Consider the following 25,362-nt stretch of genomic DNA (forward strand, 5'->3'; position numbering starts at 1 on the left):
AACATAATGGACCAAAATTACAACACAGTTCTGTATTTTATAAGCTCTTTTTCTTTTTCTTCTTTTCTCTGACACTAAGATTGTGTTGGTTTAAATTGCAAATGTAATATTTCTGGTAATACAATCAATATTTGGGCTGCACAATAACAACTAAAATGTTAGTAATGATATGATTGCTCAGTATTGAAACCTCTATTATCAACCAATTTGTCCAATACGAGATTAAAGTGGCTACATTACATCTGTCCTGAAATTATTATTATGCTAATCCTAATCCACAACAAAAATGGGTTTTCTTTTCACTTTTTATATTACATAACCATGTGTATATTACATTACAATATCAAAAGCGGCATTAGAAATGGATCACTCAACTGAGGAAGCCAAACATGATGAAATCGTAGACATGATTAAAATTTTATTACTTTTGCAGCCCTAATTAATATAGTATTTGTATTATAAAAAATACAAGTTTGCCACATTCACTATGAGCATCTGTTAGATTCATATCACAGCTATTGTGTTATGTTAATGTATATCACATAATATAAAGTGTAAAAGGGAATAATTCTGATCCAATTGCATCATACCGTAATATATCTTTATTCTTTCTTTTTTTTTTTTTTTACAATTTAGTCACATTTTACTTTTCACTATTGTAATCGTAAAGCTCCCCATTCAAAGACGCGTTATTTTTGGTACATAAATGAATAAAATTGTGAGTGTCTACCGAATTTCTGCAGTAGGTCCAGTGTTTAAACTAATCTATTCCTACCTGTTTGTTCAAAGGCACAATGTCTAATATTAACTCTTATGCATCTCATCATGCAGTGTTGCGTCTTGCTGTTTGTCTCTGTCTTTCTTTAAAACACACCACCTGCACAGTATGACTCACTCAGAGACAGTGATGTCATGATGAATGCAGTTGTCATGGCAGTGAAGCTGTGACTAAGACAAAACACACACACACACACACGCGCACACATACACACACACACACACACACACACATAGACACACACTTAGGTGATCACACTCTTCACACATACATATGCAGGTTACCTATTTTTGTGCCAGGAACTGACAAATACACACACACACACACACACACACACACACAGAGGGACACATCCAGGTAAGCAGTTCTTTCCTCATGCAAACACACATCCTTCACACTCTATTCTCTATTGGACGCATCTGAACACACTCCGGACCAAAGAGAAACACCAGTTTCCCAAAGGAAACATAAACACATACATCCATTGGATGAAAGACACATTTTCTAAATTTACAACTGTGTGTCTACTAAGGTCCAATTCACACCACAAAGCTGTGATGAACAATCTAGTCATTCAAAAGCTATTTTAACCATTTTTTTAACCAGCATTTATGCGAGGGATATCCTTGTACTTGTGGTTGTGTACAGTGTTAACTCTATAAAAATGCAGGCTAACATCAAAATGTAAAAATAAATAAATAAATTGAACAGCTGTGTACTCTAGAAAATATATTAGTCATTTTCTTAAATTTAACTAATTGGAGGTCCTACATTGGTATAAGTTACAAATTCAATGAGGTAGAGTTTATTACTTGTGTCCTTTGGCTTTAATTTGTATAGAAAAGAGTAATGATTTCAGTTTTTAAAGCGTGGCCTATGTTTGCTAAGTTTTAGTAGGTTTTAGTAAAATTAATAGAGTAAGATACATGGGAGGGAAACCATTTAGTGGTTTGTAAGTAAGTAGCAGTAGTTTTAGTCGATTCGAAACTTAACAGGTAGCCAGTATAGGGACGATAAGATTGGGGTTATATGGTCATATTTTCTTGACCTTGTGAGAACTGGCTGCTGCATTCTGGACTAACTGAAGCTTGATTATTAATGATGCAAGACAACCACCTAGTAATGCATTACAATAGTCTATTCTGGAGGTCATGAATGTGTGGACGAGCTTCTCTGCACCAGATATAGACAACGTGTTTCTTAGCTTAGCAATATTTCTAAGGTGGAAGAAGGCTGTTTTTGTAACATGGTGATTTTTAAAAGACAACTTGCTGTCTAAAATAACTCCCAGGTCTTTAACTGTTGAACTAGTATTTACAGTACATCCTAAATGCAGGTTGAAATGCTGGAGTTTCTGTGTACTGGTTTTTGGGCCAATGAGCAAAATCTTTGGCTTATCAGAATTTAATAATAGAAAGTTGTGGCAGAGGCATAATAAAAGAAAATTATTTTATAAGGTCAGTTCATGCTGTTATACTGTAGTGTCTTTTACATTCTCTTTCACATTACTTTTAACTGGTGCTGTACCTGTGCCCATGCATGTAGGCATGCTCCAAAGAATTCTTTAAGTGAATGATATAATTAGTACATATATGAAATTATTTTACAGAATGCATATGGGTCTCAAATTTATAAACTATGCTGACTATGTGCTCTGTTCGCTTGATTTGATTTGCTCAGTGTTCTTGCGCATATATAACAGGAACTTCTGCTATGGGAACCAAGAAAGCTGCTGTTTTTTCAACATTTAATGTGTGTGTGTGTGTGTGTGTGTGTGTGTGTGTGTGTGTGTGTGTGTGTGTGTGTGTGTGTGTGTGTGTGCGTGCATTTAGCTTGGTGGAGAACCAAATGTCCTTACAAGGATACTGATATATAATCGTGGTGACATTGTGGGGTCAGATTATTTGTCTACATGACTCAAAATGAGGCAAAAAAAATACCTGAAGGACCAATACATTTATAACAGAACTAATGGTGACTCTGTTATGATGTGTGGGCTGTTTTGGCTCCACTTGATGCCTTAGAAGGAAGGGTCACTGCGATTCAACACAAAGTTGGCAGGGGACACTGTGGGGGCTGATTATCAAGTCTGACTCTTTATAGGCCATGAGATCCTGCCTCCTCTTACTCACATGCAGCAATGTATGACTTACTGAATTGATAACTGCAGCCAACAACAATACTTTCTATTAGATATGTGGAAATTGAAATGTGTGATCTTAAAGGTAAAGGCATAACCATAATTTGTTTTGTAATCTGTGGAAATATTAGGAATGAGAATAGCAATCGTGCAGTACAACACTGATGCTCAGCACAGGGCTCTGTCTGTACAGTATAGGGCTCTGGCAATACAGGCAACACAGGGCTCTGTCTGTCTATACAGTATATCTGATTAAACTTTTTACAGAACTTCATATCTGACTATCCCTAACCATTGTAAACATTAATATGAGATCCCATAATGTACATGTGAAGAACACAGCGCTACATTCAATGGGCTATTCCACACTTCCCTTTAACAATGCAGCCTATAATTAACATCAAAGGTGGAAGCAAAGCAAAATATGAAACTGGTTTGGAGCAACATTGAGAGGCAGAGGGACAGGATGGATCAATAAAGCTCAGTCATCTGGAAGCACTCGCTGTCTGCAAACTGAGCAATGGGTAAGCTGAAGCAGAAATAATAGAGGCAGGAGTTTGCATTGAAGATCATTAAAAATGTACTTTAATCCATCAACTCTGATATGTGTCAGTCAGTTAATACTGGATTGTGTGTGTGTGATAGTGAGATACATGTCCAGTCATACATCAGCTACCAAAAGACACTTGAAGCTATTTTGGTAATAGTAGTTAGGACTGCTATAAAAGTTCCCTGCCACTAACTACCCAAAACTACAACAGCTCAAACTATTGTCTCTTTCAGTTTTCTCCTCTCCCCTTTAGCAAACATTTTAGAAGCATTGTCACACACGACCTGGCTCCAAAATGCCTTGATGGCTGTCAAGTGACTAAAGACTGTCTCTTATAAGAATTGTATATTTATTTTTGTGTGCATTTTTTATTTATGTGTTGTATTGTGCAGTTGATACAATATGCATTTAATTCTGCCTTAACAAGGTAATACTCTCATTGAGAATCTCAGCTTTGGTGAAAAAGAATTCTCAGTGTCTCTCTGTGTTGCATCTCGATAGTTTGCACAGCAGCCAGATGGAGACGCCAGTTATCCTTGCCACAACAATGATACAGAGCACTTTCTCATCCTCTTCCAAAACAGAAACACAAACATGCTCACAGTAGCTGCAGCCAGTTTTTTTTATTTTTATTTTTTTGCTAGAAACACAAGGCATAACATACAATTACTTGTTTGTAAAGATATAGAAAAAATACTTGAATTTCAATCACATTCTGTTAAGGTTTTATGATTGCATACTTGGGAGAAATGTTTGTACACTAGACAGTATTTTATGTAAACAAGAGAGAGTGATTGTGTTTTTCTAAGTGGAATTTAAATTTGCCTTTTGTTCTGCTATTCCATTCATAACACATCTCCAACCTGATGTGTGAAATTGCAGGGTCTTTTCCACTGTACACATAATTCAGAGTTAGAGCTTATGGAAGTTTCAGGAAGATTTTTCGAAGACTTTTTATTAGTAATAGTAGTATTTACATTTTTTACTATTAATAATTGTATTCTTATTATTTTTTATCATTTTTATTATTATGATTATTAGTAGAAGTAGTCTAGTGGTAGTGTCTGTTTTGGTTCTTGTGGGGATCTGGTACAAGGGTGAGCTGTTTATATTTGCACCTTCACATTTGCACCATTCACATTAGTGCAATGCATTACACACTCTGTATGATTATATCAGTGCAATGATTTATACAATCTGTATGATTATATCAGTGGAATGATTTATACACTCTGTATGATTATATCAGTTGAATGATTTATACACTATGTATGATTACATAAGAATACTGCTGCATGCATTCTATACACTGTATATTCTATACAGCATTACATTCTTTATACTTACATTAGAGTACTGCTTTCTACATTTTGTATCCCTCTTTCCGTTGGTTTACTGCATTATACATTCTGTATACAACTTTATTACTCCTAACATATTTCTTTTTCTACATCTTCTTATTATTATTATAAAAGTACTAATAGTAGTATGTATATTTTATTATTAATCATTTGCAGTGGTGGGCTGTCAGGGCCAGCAAGGCCTTCTCTGCTGACCTAAACACTATCAGAAGCACTGACCTACATTTACAACTTAAATTCTAATAACTGTTCCTTGAAATTGTATTAATTTATTCCCAACAGTTCATTCTCTTCATTTCGTAGCTTCTCTTGGCTGCACTACTTCCAGTACGTGTATGTGTATGTTAGATTTTTTGTCCAATCAGATTTCAGCCTCTATGTGCTGCCATGTCAATCTAATCTTCCCAGGGCCTTCGGAATCAGTAGTGCTGGCCAATGTACCTTAAACTATATGAGCAATGTGTCTGTTTCTTCAACCAATCAGATTTAAAATTCGCCTCACAGGGCAGCTAGCTGGCCCAGAATAGTGTCAGCATTTTCCGTCCTCTGATTGGTTGGTCAGAGGGAAACTGTTACAGCCAAGTTCGACTGGCAAAACATGCCTGTAGCATGCTGCACACATTAATACATCTGAGTTCGACTTTTTTATGACTACGGAGGAAGAGAAATGGATTTGGTCTCGGACATACTTAAAAATAAATTTTCAAGAAAAGCTAGACATCGTGAGGTCACCCAACCCCTAAGATAGTTAGTTTGTCTTAGCCCGGGAAAGGGTTTGTTCACCACTTCCAGACCAGTGAATACAACTGGTACCACTGACTTACAGCCTCTGAGGAGCGGTGCAAATGATGTGAGTATGCATCTCTGGTGAGTATGATACTTTTTTTTTTTATGTTTTTGTCATGTTATTAGACAAGTATTGATTCTGAACTGCTCCAGATGATGTATGTGGCACAGTTGCGGTTGTAGTGTAGAGGTTTGGGGTCTTAACTGGGTTTCTTGCTTTAGTAAAATGGTATTCTCCTTTAATATTCGAAATGCCAATCTCTCACTGTAATGCCATGCATTGTTATATTGCATTTTTGTATAGTATTGATGGTTTCTATTATTGTGAAGTGATAGTGGTGGTATTAAGAGGTGGATTAAGTCGGGTAAGTCCCCACTGAATGCCCAGGTACCGCCACTGATAATTTGTTATGTGTATAATAGTGAAAACATTGCGGGGCTTCCTTTTATTTTGAAACCTGTACTTCCGGGTTTATTTTAGTTCCGGTGCAGCTATTGTCTGGTTTCCGTTGTTTCCTTCGCTCTCAGAGACGCAGCAGAGCCCCGAATACAGTAGTAGCTGCACACCGTTTACCGGTGACTCTTCACGCGTTGGTTTCTTCTTTAATCCGCCAAAACGTCGTACGCAATGAGGTGAGCGGTGCGTTTCTCCTGCTTTCATCGCTTTATAGGATTTAGTTTTACTGCAGTTACCGAGACACCTCTGCAGACTCGGTTGGGTTTATGCTAGTTAGCGTCACCCGGCTAATTCCTTTCATAGCCAGATTGTGCGTTTGGTTTCAGCGAGCCTCGGTGATGTTCAGGGGAGTGTGAGGAGCGCGGTTATGTTCGTGCACTCACTCTTCCCGAAGAGCATCAGAAAAACATGCCGGTCGTTCAGTGTAGTCATTACTACAATGAATGAAACACGATACACAACCTGAGCCTGCTGACTAACGCGTGTCCTGTGTTCACAATACTGGCATTTTTATATTACAGCAAGCGCAGTGAAGACTACATACTGTTAATCGCCAATTTGATTTGCCAAATCTCTTTTCCACACATTGGTTAATGTTATTTAGATGAAAACCTGCAGCACTGATCCTTTCTCTCCAGCCAGAGTTATTGTGCCCGGAACAGGGTTGCCATGTCTGTAAAATAATAAAATCCCCGTCTCCTAACCTTTAACAACAAACATTTAGTGTCTGATTATTAACCAAGAACTGGAACAAATATTATGTTCAATTACCAATTTAATACTTGTATGTTTTATAGATTCAACTGTATGATGCAGGGAGCAAAACCATGGAACTTTCACCCCTAATTTTAGAAGATTGTAGCTCCTGAATATCTATGTTAAACAGAGTTAAATAACATTGTTTCTTTTCTCCACAGAGGAGATCGGGGAAGGGGCCGTGGTGGCCGGTTTGGCTCCCGTGGGGGTCTGGTACAAGGGTGAGCAGTTTATAACCATACTTACATTCTGCATGCTTATCTCAGTGCAATGCTTCATTCAATCTGTATGATTAGATCGTTATAAAGCTCTTTATCTTTATACATACATTCTATACTAGGGGTCCCTAAAAAATCTTTTTTGCGAGGGCCACATTCTTTTTCCTTTCTTTAATGGGTGCCAAAAAATGCCATGGACTGGAGTGACTACAAGAATTATTGTGGAGTTTTTATGAATTTAAATGTATTTCTTATACCTCCTAATGCTAGACTAGTTTTATTATTTTATTGTTTCGTTAGCCTATCAAAAGAGCATTATTACGATCATAATAAAATGTTGAAAATGCTATTGAAATTATAACATTTACATTTATGTTGAATGTACCATTGGGTAGTGGGGGAATAATTTGGTTGCGTTAATAACTAAGGGAAATATAGTTTGAAAGCTAACCCTTATCAAATACAGACATGATAGGAATAAAATAAATTTTTAAAATGTCTCTGTCATTGTTTAAAGGGATGTAGTTAGAGGACCCCTGTTTTATGCATCACACTGTATTACATCACTGTAATGCTTTATGCATTCTATATGCTTTCACTGGCGTACAGCATTACACCTTTTGTATGCTTACATTACACCACTACCCCATACATTCTCAATGATAACAGTAGTGTACCCCTTAATACCTTACATCAGTGTAATGTACTATATGTTCTGTATGATAACAGTAGTGTACCCCTTAATACCTTACATCAGTATAATGTACTATATATTCTGTATGATAACAGTAGTGTACCCCTTAATACGTTACATCAGTGTAATGTGCTGTACATACTGGATGATAACAGTAGTGTACCCCTTAATACATCAGTGTAATGTGCTGTACATTCTGTATAATAACAGTAGTGTACCCCTTTATACGTTACATCAGTGTAATGTGCTATACATTCTGCAAGCATTTTGCATGTTGTCATTGCTTATACTGCATTATGTATTCTGTATAATAATGTTAGAATGCTGCTTTATAAATTGGGTGATATTACAGTAGTTTACTGCTTACATATAGTGTAGTATATACTTATAGTATAGAATTATATACGTTTAGAGAATGTATATACCTATAGTATACTTGTATACTATATACACTTGCGTCCGTATAATTTTCTTTATACAATATACATTCTGCATTTTACATTAGTATATTGCATTTTGCTTTCTGCATGTTAACAAGTTAATAATTGTTTTGGCTGCTTTGTCTTTGCTTATGCCTGTTTTTATTTTCAGGTACCGTCCCTTTGTCCCACACATACCATTTGACTTTTATGTTGTAAGTGACTTTTTCATTCATTTTAGCTTTTACCCCTTTTTTTTCTGTACTTCACGTAAATGTGAAGAATTTCTCTGGGACTGTCATTGCGAACATATAATTTTGTACAAAGGGAATACATGGCGTATATTATATACTGTATTTTTCGGACTATAAGCCGCTACTTTTTTCCCACGTTTTGAACCCCGCGGCTTAAACAACGAAGCGGCTAACTTATGAATTTTTTCTGGGTTTTTCCCGGTTTCACAAACTTCAAGGCAAAAAACTGAGCGACATAACATTAGACTAATTAAATTTCCGAACGGAAACGAAAAGATGCACCTCACCTGTGTTCTGAGCTGCACGGCATCGGGAGAAAAAACTTTCACCGGTGTTGATTTTTAAACGCACGACAATGACAAAAGATAAACTCCCGAGAGAAATACAGTAGTTGTGAAAGGAAGGAGGAAGACAGTGAACAATGACTTTCTTGGTCGGCTACTGTTTAGATACAAGCCGTTGTAACGCGTTGAGTCTGGGTGAAGGGAGAGCTCGCTAACTCCAGTTGCAACAGAAATCATATAAGCACAGACAGGTTTCCAAAACTCGTGCTTTTTTTATTTTTCTTGGCAACAGCGTTACGGGTTAGTCAAAGAAACTTAGAAATGAGCGTCAGAAAATAATGAGCACATAATCTACAGTCTCCACACACACACGCAGTAATACCGGCAGAATGCAGTGACGTGCTGTTTCCAAAATGCTCTGCTCTTAAAGGAGCCACAACATATTTCACCTGTTACACCGTGTAACAGACACTGTCTTTCAGTAAAGCCTGTGTAAAGTTCATTAGTTTCAGTGTAAACACATGCGGCTTATACACAGGTGCGGCATATTTATGTTAAAAATAAAAATATTTGTAAAATTCGGTGGGTGCGGCTTATATAAGCGTGCGCTTTATAATCATAGGAAATTACGGTATACATTTATATTAAATTGAGGGAGGGCAAGTGTTTTGTCTGGAATGAAAGACTAGTTTATTGTGTGCTTTAGTCATTCGGAACACCAGGTGTTTACATGGAACATGTGTTGCTGTTATATAATTTAGTTGGCATTTAAGAAAGGGGTCATACAGTCTGACTTTCAGAAACGTACTGCAGAAAATATCTGGAATGTTTGTGACTCAGTTAGTTTTCTCCACGTTCCAGTGTGAGATGGCCTTTCCAAGGGTGAAGCCAGCTCCTGATGAGACTTCATTTAGTGAAGCTCTGCTGAAGCGAAACCAAGACCTGAGTCCTACCTCTGCTGAGCAGGTAATCTTCCACTCTGTTCACTTATGTACATCTATAATTTATATTTAAAGAAAAAAGTAGGCCAGCACCTGGAAAGTAAAGAATTGAAACATTACCGCTATAGTGTTCTTGTTGTCTGTACTCATTGCTATTATCACAGTTGGGGGATTTTTGAAAGCAGAAACTGAGACTGTTATTCAACCTGGTTTAATTCCTAGGCACTATACTGATTTTCTTTTTTGTGTGCAGTCTTCCATTTTGTCCTTAGTGACGAAGATCAATAATATTATTGACAATTTAATTGTCGCCCCTGGGAACTTTGAAGTGGTGAGTTTTTACACAAGTTAACAGCAGTTCTTTCTGTTTCAGCAGCTGAATAATATTTGTGCTTTTTGTCATTAATTTGCAGCAAATCGAAGAGGTACGGCAAGTGGGCTCATACAAAAAAGGCACCATGACGACAGGACACAATGTAGCTGACCTTGTTGTTATCCTTAAGATTCTTCCAACTTGTAAGTGTTTTGATTTATCTGTTTTTGACAGCATGAAAGTCAGTTCTGGTTTGGAAGTAATGTATTGGTTGGGGATGGGATTCTAAATTGCATTTGAGTGCATTGTAAACAAATCTGCTTTCCAAATTCAGAACAATCTAGCTAGGCATTATTGTTCAGAAATTGATAGGAAGCAGTAAAACAGGACATGCTGGAGTCAAAGATGAGATGAATTAAAAAAAAACACAGAAATTGTTTTTGCTTTCAGATCTGTCAGGAAAACTCTTCACACTCTTTTTTTAAGGAGATTAATAACATTGAATCATACGCATTATGGTTGATTTAAATTTATTTGCGCTGCTTTTTTTTTTTTTTGTTTTTTTGTTCAAATATTGTGTTAGCTGGTTCCTTGTGCAAACACATTTGAAGTAAAAGCATTTGTCTGTTGCAGTGGAGGCGGTCGCTGCGTTAGGAAACAAAGTAGTGGAGACTCTGCGTACCCAAGACCCAGCTGAAGGTAAGTGTGGGCTTTTTTATACAGATAATAGTTTTGCTGCCATTATTCCATATAACTTTAGTGTTCCTTTGCCCCATTCTGATTTAGTGCTGTCAATGCTGACCAATGAGACTGGCTTTGAGATCAGCTCAGCTGACGCTACAGTGAAGATCCTCATCACTACTATCCCTCCCAATCTACGCAAACTTGACCCTGAACTCCACCGTAAGCCCCTAACTAATAAACCTTCCTGCATTATTGTGCTGACAACTGTTTGACTTGAGCATTGTCTGTCTGAAGTGGACATCAAGGTGTTGCAGAGTGCCCTGGCTGCCATTCGCCATGCTCGCTGGTTTGAGGAGAACGCCTCACACTCAACGTAAGAGTGCTTGTCCCGTTCATGACCTTCATTAATTCCTCTTCGCTTTGTTGAGTTAAATCTGTTTAAAGAAACGATCAAAGTCTGTTGGAGTTTTTAAGCATTCCCTTGTGAATGTGGAGCTTTCGTAGACTTTGATCCCTTTTTCCAAGTTGCTTTGCTGAAGCAACTTCAAAATGCCAGCAGACTGTTTGTGTAAATCAAAGTGTGTTGTGTTGCTTAGGGTGAAGGTTTTGATCCGCTTGTTGAAGGATCTGCGGGTGCGCTTTCCTGGCTTTGAACCTCTCACACCCTGGATTTTGGACCTTCTGGTGAGTCATGACTCAAAATCCAGCATTCAATTTGGACTCTCTGCTCTGTGATCTTTACTTTCCCTCCAAGTTCTCCTGGATTAGATCTGGGCCACACTAATTGTTCTTTTAGTAACGGTTTTGTGCCAATAGATTTCTTTTAAGCTTACCCAAAACTTGTTGAGCTCACACAGCTGTGCTTAGTACCCTTAAACCTCTTTGAGTAACAACCATACATACAGTGTGAAGACCTTCCCATCTGAAAATCATATACCATAAAATAGAGATCTGATTTGAGGCTGACATTGCTGTGTATATTGTGCATTTAGGGGCACTCAGCTGTTATGAATAACCCCTCCAGACAACCTCTTTCCCTTAACCTTGCCTACAGGTAAGCTACCAGTGCTTTGAAGTGATTTTATTCCTTGAAGTTACTTTGCTAACAGTTTGTCTAGTCAGGCATTTATTTTTTACTTTACATGTGTGTGTCTGTGCATGTGTTATGAAGACGCTGTCTCCAGATGCTAGCAGCAGGGCTTTTTCTGCCGGGATCTGTAGGCATCACCGATCCATGTGAGAGCGGGAACTTTCGCATACACACTGTAATGACCCTGGAGCAACAGGTGAAGACTTTTTGTAATTTACTTGTACCCGGAAGTGACATTTTACATAAAAATGGAACAGGATAAATAAAAACTCCAAAAAGACATAATAAAAAGGTGAAAACCACATTGTGTTTGCTAATAAACAGGCTAATATTCTTAGTTTGATTAGCTAAATATTATATTAAGTGTAAATGAAGTAATGGAAATATTTTCTGTTTATTCTATTCAAGTTAATCCAAATTTAGTCTTAAGGTTTTAGAAGAAATAAAAAAAAACAAATCTTTAACATCTTATTTGATTTTACAAACCTGGTTTTCACCATGAACTTAGCCATAGAAGCTGGCATGGCGTTAAGAAAAGAAAATGCCTGGAAATGTGCTAAAACTGTATCACTCATTTCTTTATATTGTTTTATATAACAGCAAAAATCTTTTTTGTGTACCAGCAATCTTTTTGGAAATGTCAAATAAAATCTACACATTATTGAAAGTACCGTATTTTCCAGGTTATAAGCCGCTACTTTTTTCCCACGCTTTGAACCCTGCGGCTTAAACAACGAAGCGGCTAATATATGGGTTTTTCCCGGTTTCACAAGCTTCAAGCCAAAAAACTGAGCGACATAACATTAGACCAATGAAATTGCCGGACGGGTTCAGGTGAACCAATGAAACTCTTTATATTAAATCGGATGTGCTCCCACTGAATCGGGCCGCACCACATCATAAATATGGATGATGTTCCTCTGATGTTTTACCTGCCGCTCACTCGGACTTTCTACAGGAAATGTGAATCTTTCAACACGCTGATAAACAACACGGGCATGAAAAAACACCCTTCACCTGTGTTCTGAGCTGCACGGCATCGGGAGAAAAAATTCACCGATGGTGATTTTTAAACGCACGACGATGCCAAAAGAAAAACTCGTGTGAATTCGTGTGAAAACTTGTGAAAGGAAGGAGGAAGAAAGTGAACAATGACTTTCTTAGGCTACTGTTCAAATACAAGCCGTTTAACAGACACCGTCTTTCGTTAAAGCCTGTGTAAAGTTCATTAGTTTTAATGTAGACACCTGCGGCCTATGGACAGGTTCGGCGTATTTATGTTCAAAATAAAAATCTTTGTCAAATTCAGTGGGTGCGGCTTAATAGTCTGGAAATTACGGTAGTATTGGGACGGTTTTAATGACACTATGGTTTTTATGATTACGAGTTGAAGATCTTGCTTGTACTGCTATAGAGCTCTGACCTCAATCCTACTGAACACCTTTGGGATGAATGTGAATGCTAACTGCACCCCAGGCCTCCTCACCTATATCAGTACCTGACTTTAATAATGCCCTTGTGGATGAGCACAAAAATAACTCTCCAAAATCTAGTGTGAAACATCTTCCCTGAAGAGTGGAGGTTATTAACACAGCAAACGGAGACTTAAGTCATTTTGAATTCCAGATTATTAATTTGAGTGTATTAGCAAATGTCATTTAATAATTACCTTTATGACTGATATTGTATGTGTTTGCAGGATATGGTGTGTTTTACAGCTCAGACACTGGTAAGGGTTCTTTCCCATGGTGGCTACAGGAAGATATTAGGACTTGAGGGAGATGCCAGTTGTAAGTTTTCTACTTTAACCTAACAAAAAAAAAGTACAGTGCATTACAATCTTTGCTTTTATAATGTGATATATGCTTCAAATGTGATATATGAGCTTCTCTTGTGGTTGTCTGTAGACCTGGCTGTGGAAATGTCTACGTGGGATGGTGTGATTGTCACTCCATCTGAGAAAGCCTATGAGAAGCCTCCAGAGCGTAAAGAAGAAGAAGAGGAGGCGTTGGAAGAGGGAGGAGAAGGAGAGGATGAAAGCATGGAGACGCAGGAGTGACTCTCACTGACCGTACAATAAGTCCTATCTTCTCATGTAAGACACTTGTGTCGATGCTCTGAAAGTTTAGCGGTGGAAATTAATGCTTTTACATAGTAGATTTGGACCGATCCGTCATGGCTCATTGGAAATGTATTGTTTATTAATATTTCTGTTTTTCCTCATGCAGTGTTTGCCCTTCATCCCCCCTTGTTTTTGCAAGGAATCCTGCTTTGCTTTTTTCCACTTGTTGCTTAAACCAACGAAGGAGGGGAGCTGAGTTGTCCACTTTTATGTTCTGTTGTATTTTTTTATTTTGTATCCATCATTGATAAATTAAAGTTTTTATCTGTTTAATAGTGTTGGTTATTTTGATCTCGTGTTACTAAGACTTCTTAAGTGTAGCGTGATGCTATGAATGGCAGCTTTTGAAAGAAAAAAAAGGAAGAAAAAAAGACGGACACAAACAACAGGACAAGAATGATCGCGCTTGCTAAAATAGCTTTATCATAATTTAAAATAAATGTTTACAGCCATTAACAGTGTTACATTCTGTGTTAGATTAACCACATCACAGTGAGCCTTCTGTCTTAATTTACAGCTACTGCACATTGAGCTGTACATGTCTATGGCAAGGGAACAGTGGCTTTCTGACTCTAAAACATTGGTCACAGGCCCTTTGTGGTTAGCTGCAACTTTATTCTTAAAACAACCAGCAGTACATGTTTCATATACAATATAAACAGGCTGAAGCAGTATGCTATTGCTGTTTGATCTGGCCTGTAAAATTGGCATGAAGGGAAGAAAAAGTATAAAATTAAAAACAATGTTAGTGTTTGTCTGTATTACACATTAAATAATAAAAAAAAGTGAGTACTGATGTAAGTAGTCAAACATAATGGTGAAATACAGTGCTATATTCTTTAAACAGGTCAGTGAGGAACAATTAAAGGAGTGTAAACTGATTTTGCTACATTACAGAATGCCCACATTATTTTTCAGTCTGTAAAAAATCACCCAAAGAAAAGTTTTGAATTCAGTTTTAAATGATGTAATTCACAACTCCAGGTGCTATGAACAAACTGATTCCCAATTTAAAATCTCATCCATAATCTTGCATGCAGCAGCCCAGGTCTAGCAGAATATAGGTGTTTGCTAAATTTTAAAACATGTATTTTCTTCCAATCCACCTTCTACTTTAGCAGCAATAAAAATGTCATCTAAATAAGGTAGCTCTTTGTACATTGTAAATGCTAGTATGTATGTAAATAAGGTTCTATAAACAACAGAGAACCTCCAGAGGTGGTGAGAATCATTTGGATACCTTCTGTTTGTGTACATGCATGCATGAGATCGTCCAAAAAAAAGGTGCTGTATGATTTTTCTAATAAATAGATGCATTTATAGCTTTTTTATATGTAAAAACTTAGAACTAAGAAATTATCTTAGATTCATAGCGCCACTTGCATTCTATTTCACCACTCCTAATAGCCACAGGCTGTGAGAATACGTTACGCCACAATGTCATGAGGAGCAGAACATGCCTTGAGTGGCCAAATGATCATTAGCATAAATGGGTGAAAGAAACCCTACTGCTGGCCAGCTTGGCACTATGAGCAGGACACTGTAACCTTAATGCTAAATTTTGGGAACGAGCCATCATCATCATTAATAGAAAGAAAAACACATGGCAATATTCCATCTTGTCCCAGTGGGCTGTTTAGGGTTTGCCAGGAAGAATCACAATGTTCAACATGTTGATGTCTAGCAGCACCTTTCCGAAACCTCCCAGATATTGGGTTACCAGTCTCCTTGTGTTTGCTGCCTTAACAATACAGCCTGTGCCCCACTGTTCAGCCCTGGTACTACAGCCCTGAATCTCACAGAGCCTAATCGTGTATGGTCCCAATAGAATGGATCTTTCTGCAAGGCTGTCCAGAACCGAAAAGCACAATTTAAAAGCCTTATACTTAGTTCCAGTTGGTTGCTGGTTGACTTTCAAAATCACTGTGCCACTGTGACCCCTCACTACTACCAGGCAAGTAGGGGGAAGTCTCTGTCTGTGGTAACTGTCTCTCTCCAATGGAGCACTTCTCCCAAGGAAGGCATCTTATCCCCAGCAGAGCCGCTGCCCCCCTTTTGCTGAGACAAATATACATATCTTCGTGGCATTCCAAGTTTAGCTGCAGTCTGATAAGCCCACTTCTGAAACTTCATTGTTCCAGCCTACAGGGCTTACAATTTTATCTGGCAATAACAAACTAAAATATTTGACAGTCCTTCTAAACAACATGCGATACAAGCATAATAATGTTTGCCCAACATTTAAGTGACAGGGTTGTTTATATTATCAAAACCCACGGGTGTGAGCTTTTTCAACGTGCTTGAATCAGAGTAGTGTTGGTTGGGCAGATAGTACTGTGGGAAAACAAGGCACAATGGGGACAATAATGGGTGATTAGAGCAAAACTCTACTCTAGCTCTAGTGTTGTATGTGGTACCCGGCTGACATGGCACGGTCACTCAGCAGTTAACAGTATGGGGTTAGGGCATTTAAAAAGAAACAAAAAAGAAACTAACAACAACCTTCTGGTCAACTATTTATGGGTGTGGATATGGTATTGTTGGCGGAGATGATGCTGAGGGAGAAGCCATCTCAGCAATGTAAGGTGGGTCTAAGTAACAGTACAGAGCAATTTTTAAATGCCACAAATTTCCACAAGAAAGGGTGCTTGCAATATATAAAAATATCCTAAGTGAGGTAGAAGACATGAGAAGAGTCTATCCGAAGTTTTTTTTAGAACAGGTTAACTATTCTCTGGTCGTAGTCACAAGCTGTCAATTATCACTTCCTATTGTATACATGCGGTTCAACTGTGTATGAGGTGCCAAGACAGAAATGGAAGATGACTTTTTGATGGCGGTATTTAACACAAATACTGTTACCACATGTCACTTTGTGACTTCGATGGTCTCAGTAAAGGTATCCAGCTGATTCTCCCTGGTGGTTAACAGGGGTGCAATAGAACACACTTTTTGCAAATACGTTATCCATAGTCTAAACATAGAGGTTAAGGAACAACTTCTCTTTATAATATGATAATAATTATTGTCATGATAATTCATATAATACAATAACTTCCAATGCAACAGATATATGTACATCATAGTAAAACAGAGTAAGAGGATATATTTAATTACACAGTAATTGTTTAAAAGTCTATGACCCATGTGAAATCCAGTGATTAAGTACTGATTTATTATAGAGAAGAAGGAAAAAAAATCTACACCAAAGTGCCTTAAACACACGCTGCTACAAAGCTCTTCTGTGCTACCAAAAGATAATCATCTGCACAATCTAATGCTAATGATAGAATGGTGAGGACGGGGCCTGCAAGCTGCTTTCGCTTCTAGAAGCCCGTAGAATAACAACAAGAGATACGACCAAGAGTCCTTGTTAGGTGTGTTTTGTTAACACAAGGCATGGGACAGTAATGTGTAGAATAGAAAATGTGTAGAAAGTCCCTTGTTTTCTTCCTCATATTCCATGTACCCCAAATATGCCTGGGTCATGTTTCAGATCCGGAAGATGAGGCAGAGAGGTGAGCTGACAACTGAAGTGTGTGAAATGTTTACGCTGGAAGATCGTCTATCCATTTATTCCAGGACACACTTTGCCTGTGTTGTTCAATGTGTGCAGCTGATTCCATGTCAGTCTTCCAAACAGGTAAAGGGTCCATCCAAAAAAATGCAAATGCCTGATGCTTAAAGAAAAATAACCAAGCAACCAAACAACAGCAACAAAAAACATTTTCTTATGAGAAATAAAAAAAAAACCATTCTTTTGGAAAACATTTAAAATCATAAGTCTAGAAGGACAACTAGTAATGTGGAGTCCAGTATGCCAAATGGACAGAAGTCCTTCACAGTGGAAAAGGGAATAGTCTTTTGTGCTTTCCTGTTTTCTGACATGCTCGGCCAGATATTTGATGTATTTGACATTCCCTAAATTTTTATATGCTGCTGATCTGCAATTTCAAAAATAGATTAAGGAGACGAAGGCTAGATAAGTGCAGTCATTGGCATACGTATATCCTCAATCTGAAAGTGGGTTAGTTAAAAAAAAAAAATTAAAAAAGTATAAATAAAATAAATTACAGCATAACTAGCATAATGGATTCACTGAAAAAGTATAAAAAGTTGTACATGAATGTAATAAAAGGCATGCATGTTACATAGATTACTGGCTGAAGTGAATATCCAGTAAAGTGTTACAAATTGAATGATCAGAACCATACCTATTCCATATGAATAACATACTTTATATTGAGTAAAATATCATAGTCACTTGAAAAGCCACACAAAAGTGCTAATTAGGCACAGCTAGTCTATACAGGACAACAAAGACTATAAGTGGCTCCTGGCTCTTCTTTATTTCAAAATTTATACCAGTAGCCTGTCAAAGCTGAGGTCAAGAGTGAGAGAAGAAAAATTGGGCACTTCAAGCAGCAGGCTCCATATGACTTTGAATAAATATTTAACAACATACTGTATAGGCAACACTGAAAATCCAGGTATGTGACACTGCAAAGGTATCCTGCTCTTTCTTTCGTTTGTCTAACCCTTTGTCTTCTTTTCTTTTTCTGGTACATGGATTAATGCTTCAAGTTTGATAGGGATTTCTCTTTTCATATTTAAATCTGAAAATGTCATTTATAAAATATACTATTTGCTATTAAATACTTTTTAATCTCTATAGTTCTATAGATGACCCAAAAACAAAACAGAACATCAGTGTCACAGCGGGCAGCCATTACCTTGTATTATTTAGTTCAAAATTGCAAAAAAAAAAAAAAAGAAAAGAAAGAAAAAAACAAACAAACAAACAAACAAACAAAACACTGACTTTTTGAACACACATACACGCACATGTGCGAGTAAATAATACGATGTAATAATAACTAAAATCATCCAGGCCAAAAATTTGAGGTCTGGAGTTTTCAGCAATGTCTTTTGCTGGAAGGGGGCATGGCGCACCAAAATGCACCAAAAATTTAACTGCACATCTAAACCCAGTTTTTTATTCTCTTACATTTTGGAAAAATTCCTATAATCAAATACTTTTGTTCGGGCAATAGTGACTTAAATGCAGCAAATTTCCTCAATTCTTTTTTCTTTTACACATAAGTGGACTTGAGGAAGGACTAACAAGCTTTGCTATACTAAAACAGTTACCAGGAAAGCGATTGTCTCTGTGTGGTTAAAGCAGAAATATGATTAGATGAAGCAAATTAGATCTTGAGAACTTTGTCTCTATCTTCAATGGATAGTGTAAATTAAATAGTAATGGGGACTTTGTTTGAATAAAGGAGATACCCCTGTTGATTACTGACTATTTACAGCAAGAGATCTGACCTGTTGTGAGCAAGGGATACTGGGATGGAGCCCAAATTCATCTATGCAGGCCTGAGATTTTGCGATGCACTTATCTAACCTGGCCACAAGAGTGTGCTGCTGTTTCACAGTGAGAGGAGCTACTTGTCACCACACTAGCAAAACTAAATTAACAGTTTAGATATCAAGACAATATCAAAAGAGAGTCTGCTATTTGTAGCTAAATTTCTAAAATCCTCTCACCAAGACAATATTGCACCCGTATTCTGCGGAGACATTTATTGAAAAAAGTCCTAAGTTTTCGGGATATTAAATAAGTATATAAAATCCTTGTGAAAGGAAAAAACCCAGTCTCGTACCACGTGGTTGTGCTGGTGGGAGCCCTTTTTAATCAGTGAGGATTAATCTGCAAGTTTCAACACAAACAAGTGAGCAACCTTTCTTCCAGAAAGTACCCATGCTGCCTCTTCTCCATGAATGACGCTTGGTAGGTGAGCTATACTGTGAGTCACTCGAAAAGGGAGAGGAGGCTTGCGATATTTGTTTCATGGACAAATCTGATCTTGGCTGTCTTACAGTCTGGTCTGTGCCTCGGGGATGTAGATCTCGATGCTGTCCCCACTTTCTGTGGCTGAATTCTGACGGAAAGAAGCAGCTCGCTTGGGGCCTGCTTGAAGGAGCCGCCGCCTTGCTTCCAGCCTCTGCCGATCAGCCAACTCTAGGGATTTCTCTCGCAATGGCAAAGGAATAGGCATACTGCGACCACGAGAGATCATTAGCGTACCAGCTGTGCTTCCCACTCCTGCCTCTGCCATGCTTTCTGCCCGTAGACTTCCAGTCACACCACCTGCTGGCTTCTTTGGTAATGGAGGAGGAAGCTTTGTTTCCTCCTGAGAAGGAGGGGTGGCGGTAGTAAGGGGCACAGAATGGGAGATGACGAGTGATAGATGTGGATGTGGATGTGGATGTAGGACAAAAAAGACGTCAAATGCACACATACATTACAGAGGGAATCATGTAGAAGAAGAAGATAGACCATGTTATTATAATGCAGATGGGAAAGGAAAAAAGAAAGAAGAGAAGTTTAGATATTAATTATCGATAGTATGAGTTTGAATCATTTAGTAAGAACAGAATGTGATGCTTGGCAGAGGTCTATAGAGTAGTTCAATCACTATTTTTTTGTTGCTCACGTAGGCGTGTATTGCCAGTTTCGGTTACACAAGCAGCTTCTCTGCCCACTGAAGTCTTGGCTCTTGGGGTTATCTGGGCATACAGTGCCTCTGAATAACCCTTCATTCTCACCTTCTTCTCAGGAGGCAGCCTCCAGCCTGATTCCTTGATCTGCTGCAGGTCTTGAAACTTCACACGTACATCCTCAATGGCCAACTGTAGCAGGTCCCAGAAACCAGCCAGGTCCTGAGTGGTGGGCTGGGGGTATACCGTGGGGTCCTGAGGGAATATGTGTGAGGATTGATAAATCAACCCAGTACCCTAGTTTAAAGGTGGTTCTTTTTAAATCTCAAAATATAAACAATAATGAGGTTATTATGAAATTCATTAGCAGTAGTATTAGAAATCATGCCATGACCCGAAAGAAAAGGCTTGTTGCTTACCACACTCTGCTGGCACAATCGGAAGAACTGCTGCACCTTTTGGGACATTAACATCTGTGCACTGCCCACTGCTGCTCTGATCAGCTCCAGCACTACAGGAGAGAAAAGAAGAGCTTGTAACAGAAAGCACACTGACTTTCTTTTAGACTAAATTCAGATGTAGAACAATAATTTATTTTGGGTAAACCAAGTATAAAATCTGAATTTGTTGCAATATAAAAGATATACACAAAATGACTTTTCAGTGGCAATTCCTATGATTAAGGAATCATCCTGATAAATATATGAGTCAATAAAATCCAACAGTATACTACATACAAAAATATATCAAGCAGGATTCCTGCATACGTGAAAATTTTTTTACCAGATAATAATTTGCAATTGTTATGTCTAATTGTTAGGGATCTTACGACTAGTAACATTTGTTTGCAATTTCATAGTAGGCATGATACCAGCAGTTATGATAGAACACTTTCCATATCTCAAGCTGAGATCATTGTCATATATGTGAACCAATCAAGATTAGCTAGAAGAGACTATGGTGATAACTGTAAAGCCAAGATATTAAAGGCTAAAAGAAAGACTGCAATTGAACAAGAGTTTAATTAGTCAGACAGCTTAAGATTCCAGTGCAATGTTAGTTCACAAGGCTGTGTTCAGGTATATGCATGTCAGTTGTTGACCCCTCTTATGCCTGATAATCACAATTGTGCACGCACGAACCTTGCACTGAAATATAGGGTTTAGTGTCAACGTGTAATTTGTAAATGTGAAATTAGAGGTGCAGACATGGAGCATTATCAGCTCATTAGTCTTTCAGTTGAGGTGTATTTGCATACAAGAAGCACCACCAAGAACTGACCTAGAAATGGAGCCTTGAATAAATGAACTGAATATCATTACAAATGTTTTACAAAATGATTAAATAATTTCTAAATATATTTTAAGCTTATTATATTATATTATATTATATTATATTATATTATATTATATTATATTATATTATATTATCTTTAGGTCTGTCAACGCAAATTAATTTTAACAGCACTAATTTTATTAACATGCAATTATAAATAAATAAATAAATATAAAGCAAAATTAATACCTTTATTGCAACACACATTTATTTAAAACATCCTTTCTTTACTAGGATAAAAAAAAACTGATATGAAAAATAATTTAAATTACTAAACATTTGTTTTACTGATGTGCCAAGTCTCAAATCAAGCACCAAAATCCGCCATGATGCACACATCCAGCAATTAATACCGTCCATGTGGAAACATAGCTTAAGTTCTGTTTGGTGTCCTAATGATTTACGTTATTTAAAACACAATCACTTTAAAACATTTCCAAGAATATTTTGTCTTCATGTTCTGTGTTGAGTTTGGTTTCACTAAATGATAAACACATTTGCATAAAGCATTCATATTTGCCCATGCCCTTGTTGATTAGAGTATTAAAAACCTTTTTTAAGATAACTCATGACAATCATTCAATTTATCGCAATTAAATATTTTAATTGATTGACAGGACTAATTGTTTAGTATTATATTGTATTGTATAGTAGGGTGTGTGCTTTAAGTTTTTTGTAGACATCTATTTTTGTTGGTGTCCACAACCTGTAGTGATAAACTGAGCTGCATGCCATGAAAGGTTTTATGTTCCTAAGTTTAAAGCACTTAACTGATCCAAAAAAAAAAAGTGTACTCAAATGTACTCAAAATGTCAGTGTGTCTTGATATGATGGATGCTTTCCATTTATTTGCTCACTTTTGAAACTCCTTAGATCCTTTGGGACATGTTTAATGTATAATTAATTATGCATGAATGGAACACTTATTAGGAACACCTATATACCTACTCATTTATGCAATAACCAAATGAGTAGCTTCAGGTCATTTTCACACCAACCATCAGAATAATGGAAAATGTGATCTCAGTGATTTTGACAGTAGCATGATTGTTTGTACCATGCATGTTTATTGAAGTATTTCTAAAACTGCTTATCACCAGGGATTTTCATACACAACAGAAAAATATCCAGTGCAAAAAAATGACCCGTGAACAGAAATGCCTTATTGATGAATGATGTCAGTGGTCATAAGCTAGATTCATTCAAGCTGACTTAAAGGCTTCAGTTGCTTGGATAACCACTCTGCACAGCAAAATGAGCAGAAAAGCATCTCAGAATGCACATTTTGTTGAATCAAGCTAAAACAGGAGAAGACTATGTGAGGCAAGGGTCAGAATTTGCCACCAACAGCCTTGTGTCTGCATTCCAGCCTGGTGGAGGTGGTGTAATGATCTGGGGAATGCTTTTTTGACACATATTAGTCCCGTTGATTCCAACCAATCATAGCTAAAATGCCACATCCTATTATAGTATTGTTGTTGATCATGTATTTTCATTCATGGCCACAATTTACAATCATCTTATGGCTACTTTAAGCATGATAATACACCTTGTCACAAAGCCAAAGACTTTCAAAATGGTTTTATTTTTAGTGTTTTTCAGTGACTTTCCCAGTCATGGAATCCAATAGAAGATTTTTAGGATGTGACAGAACAAGTGATTTATAGCAAAAAAGTGCACATTCAAATCTGAATGAACTTAAGAACTCATGTCAACATGGACCTGAATCTGTTTCACAAACATATGGTATACATGCTGTGATGAACTGAGGCTTTTTGAAGAGCAGAGAGAGACCCTACACAGTATTACTTTAGTTATGATAAAGTGTTAGGTAAGTGTAAAGGTTAAAGGAATAATTGGCAGGAATTAAACCCAATCAGTTGATTAATTAAGTCAAATAAGCATTAATCTTTCTGCCATGCAACACTCTTATGATTTGAACACAGACTTTTTTTTCTTGGATTGCAAATCTGCATTTCTTTGTAGCTTTGATAAATAAGGTCAATGCCTATTACTATTCTGGTAAATGTTCTTTACAGATCAAAGAGTTGTTAGAGTCGTTACAAGTTGACATTTTAAGAAGTAGAAACAGCAAAATAAGGCGCTGTATGGCACACCCTCTAAAATTCTGTTGGCTTAGTTAGAAAAAATCATTATATGTTGCTTCATTGTTTAAATCACATAAATTTACCAGTCTTTGTGGCATTGGACAGCCCTGCCTCTTTCCATTTTTACTCACCATCATCTGGCAGTTCATTCTCCTCTGCCTCTCGTTCCATGCTTTGGCACCATCCCTCCATCCTTTCCACCTCATTTTGCAGCAGGCGAAGGAAGAACTCTCCATCTCGGAGGCATGGTGAAGCTCGGCCTGAATCAGGCAAGCTGCGTGGGCCTTCATGCCAACTTGCCACTGATCGCTCAGTGTGTGTCTGAGGCAGAGCCCTCAGCTCCAAACCAGAGGGCTCACCGGAGTATGCACCATGGTAGTGGTCCCGGTATGCCCATTGGCCCTGCGTGTGTACCGTGGAGCGAAATTCTGACTCAGGCTCTGATGAGTGGCGCTGGAAGGAGCAACCGAATTGTAGCCCCTTGTCCTGCGTTGGAACACTCAGAGCTCCGAAACCCTCCATTTCCAGATCGGCCTGCACACTTGCTGTCACGCTATTTGAGCGTTTGAATCGAGCTCGTCTGTGAAGAATCACAAATATTAAAATAGTAGTCCCCTAAAATAATTAATGTATGTGTGATATTGATCATTCTCTTTATTTATTTTAGTAAATATATTGCACTGAATATTCCAAATATGAATAAATCTAAGTGTTATATTGAGCAGTCATAAAAGTTGAAATTGAAAAAAAAGAAAGAGAAATATATAGTCTATACACCTTCCATTTGCTGTTCAGACCAATCTTTAAACTGCAGTATATTTATATTAGGCCTATACATTATTCGGTGTGATATTAATATTCTAAAAAGCATTCTCAATTAACCATACAATCAAGAACAAATAGTAAGCAATCGGTCAGGGGAAAATATTCTATGCCAAAGATTAGCCCTAGTGAATTTATACTTTGTGCCTATAATAACAACATGAGCCCAATTAGAAAGGAATAACAGTCAATAAGAGTCAATTACACTGGATCTTTGACCACAGCATCATTATAACAGGGTTCAGAAAACAGAAAATTTTTCAGAAAAGTGCTATAGCTGTTTTAATAAGTATTACATCACTGCAATCCTACATTTTGAATTCCACTGATGTAAAATGATTAAAAAACAATATAATTTAATTAATGCAATTATTATATTAGTCTATAATGTAGCATACAATAAAAATTGTAAAATTTAAAAAAAGTTGTAAAGTTTTCATAGTGCTAATTTCCTGTTATTTAAACATACAACAGTCTACAGAGTTTATACAGAATAGCACAAAAGCACAAAAAGCAAGACAAAACCATTTAGTGAAAAAAAAAGTAGGAAGGAAGGAGGACATACATATGCATGAATGAGCATGGATAAACGTGTCCTACAGTATTAAAGTCTATTAGATGTGGAATTAACAATTAATATATTAACAATTACAAAATACAGGTCTAGTCAAACATGATCTCGTCTTGATGAAAAGAAAGAGACCCCTCCTTGTGACCTCATATCCGCAAGCCTGAAGGGGGCA

General features: G+C 37.3%; 2 protein-coding genes across 5 annotated transcripts in view; one reads left to right on the plus strand and one right to left on the minus strand.

The window, feature by feature from the left end:
• Nucleotides 1–6,092: 6,092 nt before the first annotated feature.
• Nucleotides 6,093–14,120, plus strand: ilf2 (interleukin enhancer binding factor 2). Its single transcript, XM_046834841.1, has 15 exons — nucleotides 6,093–6,248; nucleotides 6,990–7,049; nucleotides 8,332–8,374; nucleotides 9,559–9,663; nucleotides 9,892–9,969; nucleotides 10,052–10,154; nucleotides 10,585–10,650; nucleotides 10,738–10,854; nucleotides 10,930–11,008; nucleotides 11,232–11,319; nucleotides 11,628–11,689; nucleotides 11,807–11,921; nucleotides 13,425–13,515; nucleotides 13,633–13,820; nucleotides 13,954–14,120. The coding sequence occupies exons 1-14, from the start codon at nucleotides 6,244–6,246 to the stop codon at nucleotides 13,782–13,784; spliced, it is 1,164 nt and encodes a 387-aa protein (XP_046690797.1). The 5' UTR covers nucleotides 6,093–6,243; the 3' UTR covers nucleotides 13,785–13,820; nucleotides 13,954–14,120.
• Nucleotides 14,121–19,523: 5,403 nt separating this feature from the next.
• dlgap3 (discs, large (Drosophila) homolog-associated protein 3) overlaps nucleotides 19,524–25,362 on the minus strand; it is a 155,336-nt gene continuing 149,497 nt past the window's right edge. For all 4 annotated transcript variants that reach the window (XM_046834838.1, XM_046834840.1, XM_046834839.1 and 1 more), the window contains 4 exons: nucleotides 23,929–24,377; nucleotides 20,774–20,865; nucleotides 20,463–20,609; nucleotides 19,524–20,047 (listed from right to left, as the gene is read on the minus strand). In XM_046834838.1, coding sequence (XP_046690794.1) covers nucleotides 19,730–20,047; nucleotides 20,463–20,609; nucleotides 20,774–20,865; nucleotides 23,929–24,377 — 1,006 coding nt within the window. In that variant the 3' untranslated portion in view covers nucleotides 19,524–19,729. The remainder of the gene's footprint in view (nucleotides 20,048–20,462; nucleotides 20,610–20,773; nucleotides 20,866–23,928; nucleotides 24,378–25,362) is intronic.

Source organism: Silurus meridionalis, chromosome 22 (genome assembly GCF_014805685.1).
Source record: "Silurus meridionalis isolate SWU-2019-XX chromosome 22, ASM1480568v1, whole genome shotgun sequence".
Lineage (NCBI taxonomy): Eukaryota > Metazoa > Chordata > Actinopteri > Siluriformes > Siluridae > Silurus > Silurus meridionalis.

Coding starts and splice junctions, on each gene's coding strand:
- ilf2 (XM_046834841.1), top strand. Junction 10,651..10,737: donor TACCCAAGACCCAGCTGAAG/GTAAGTGTGGGC, acceptor ATTCTGATTTAG/TGCTGTCAATGCTGACCAAT. Junction 11,922..13,424: donor TAATGACCCTGGAGCAACAG/GTGAAGACTTTT, acceptor ATGTGTTTGCAG/GATATGGTGTGTTTTACAGC.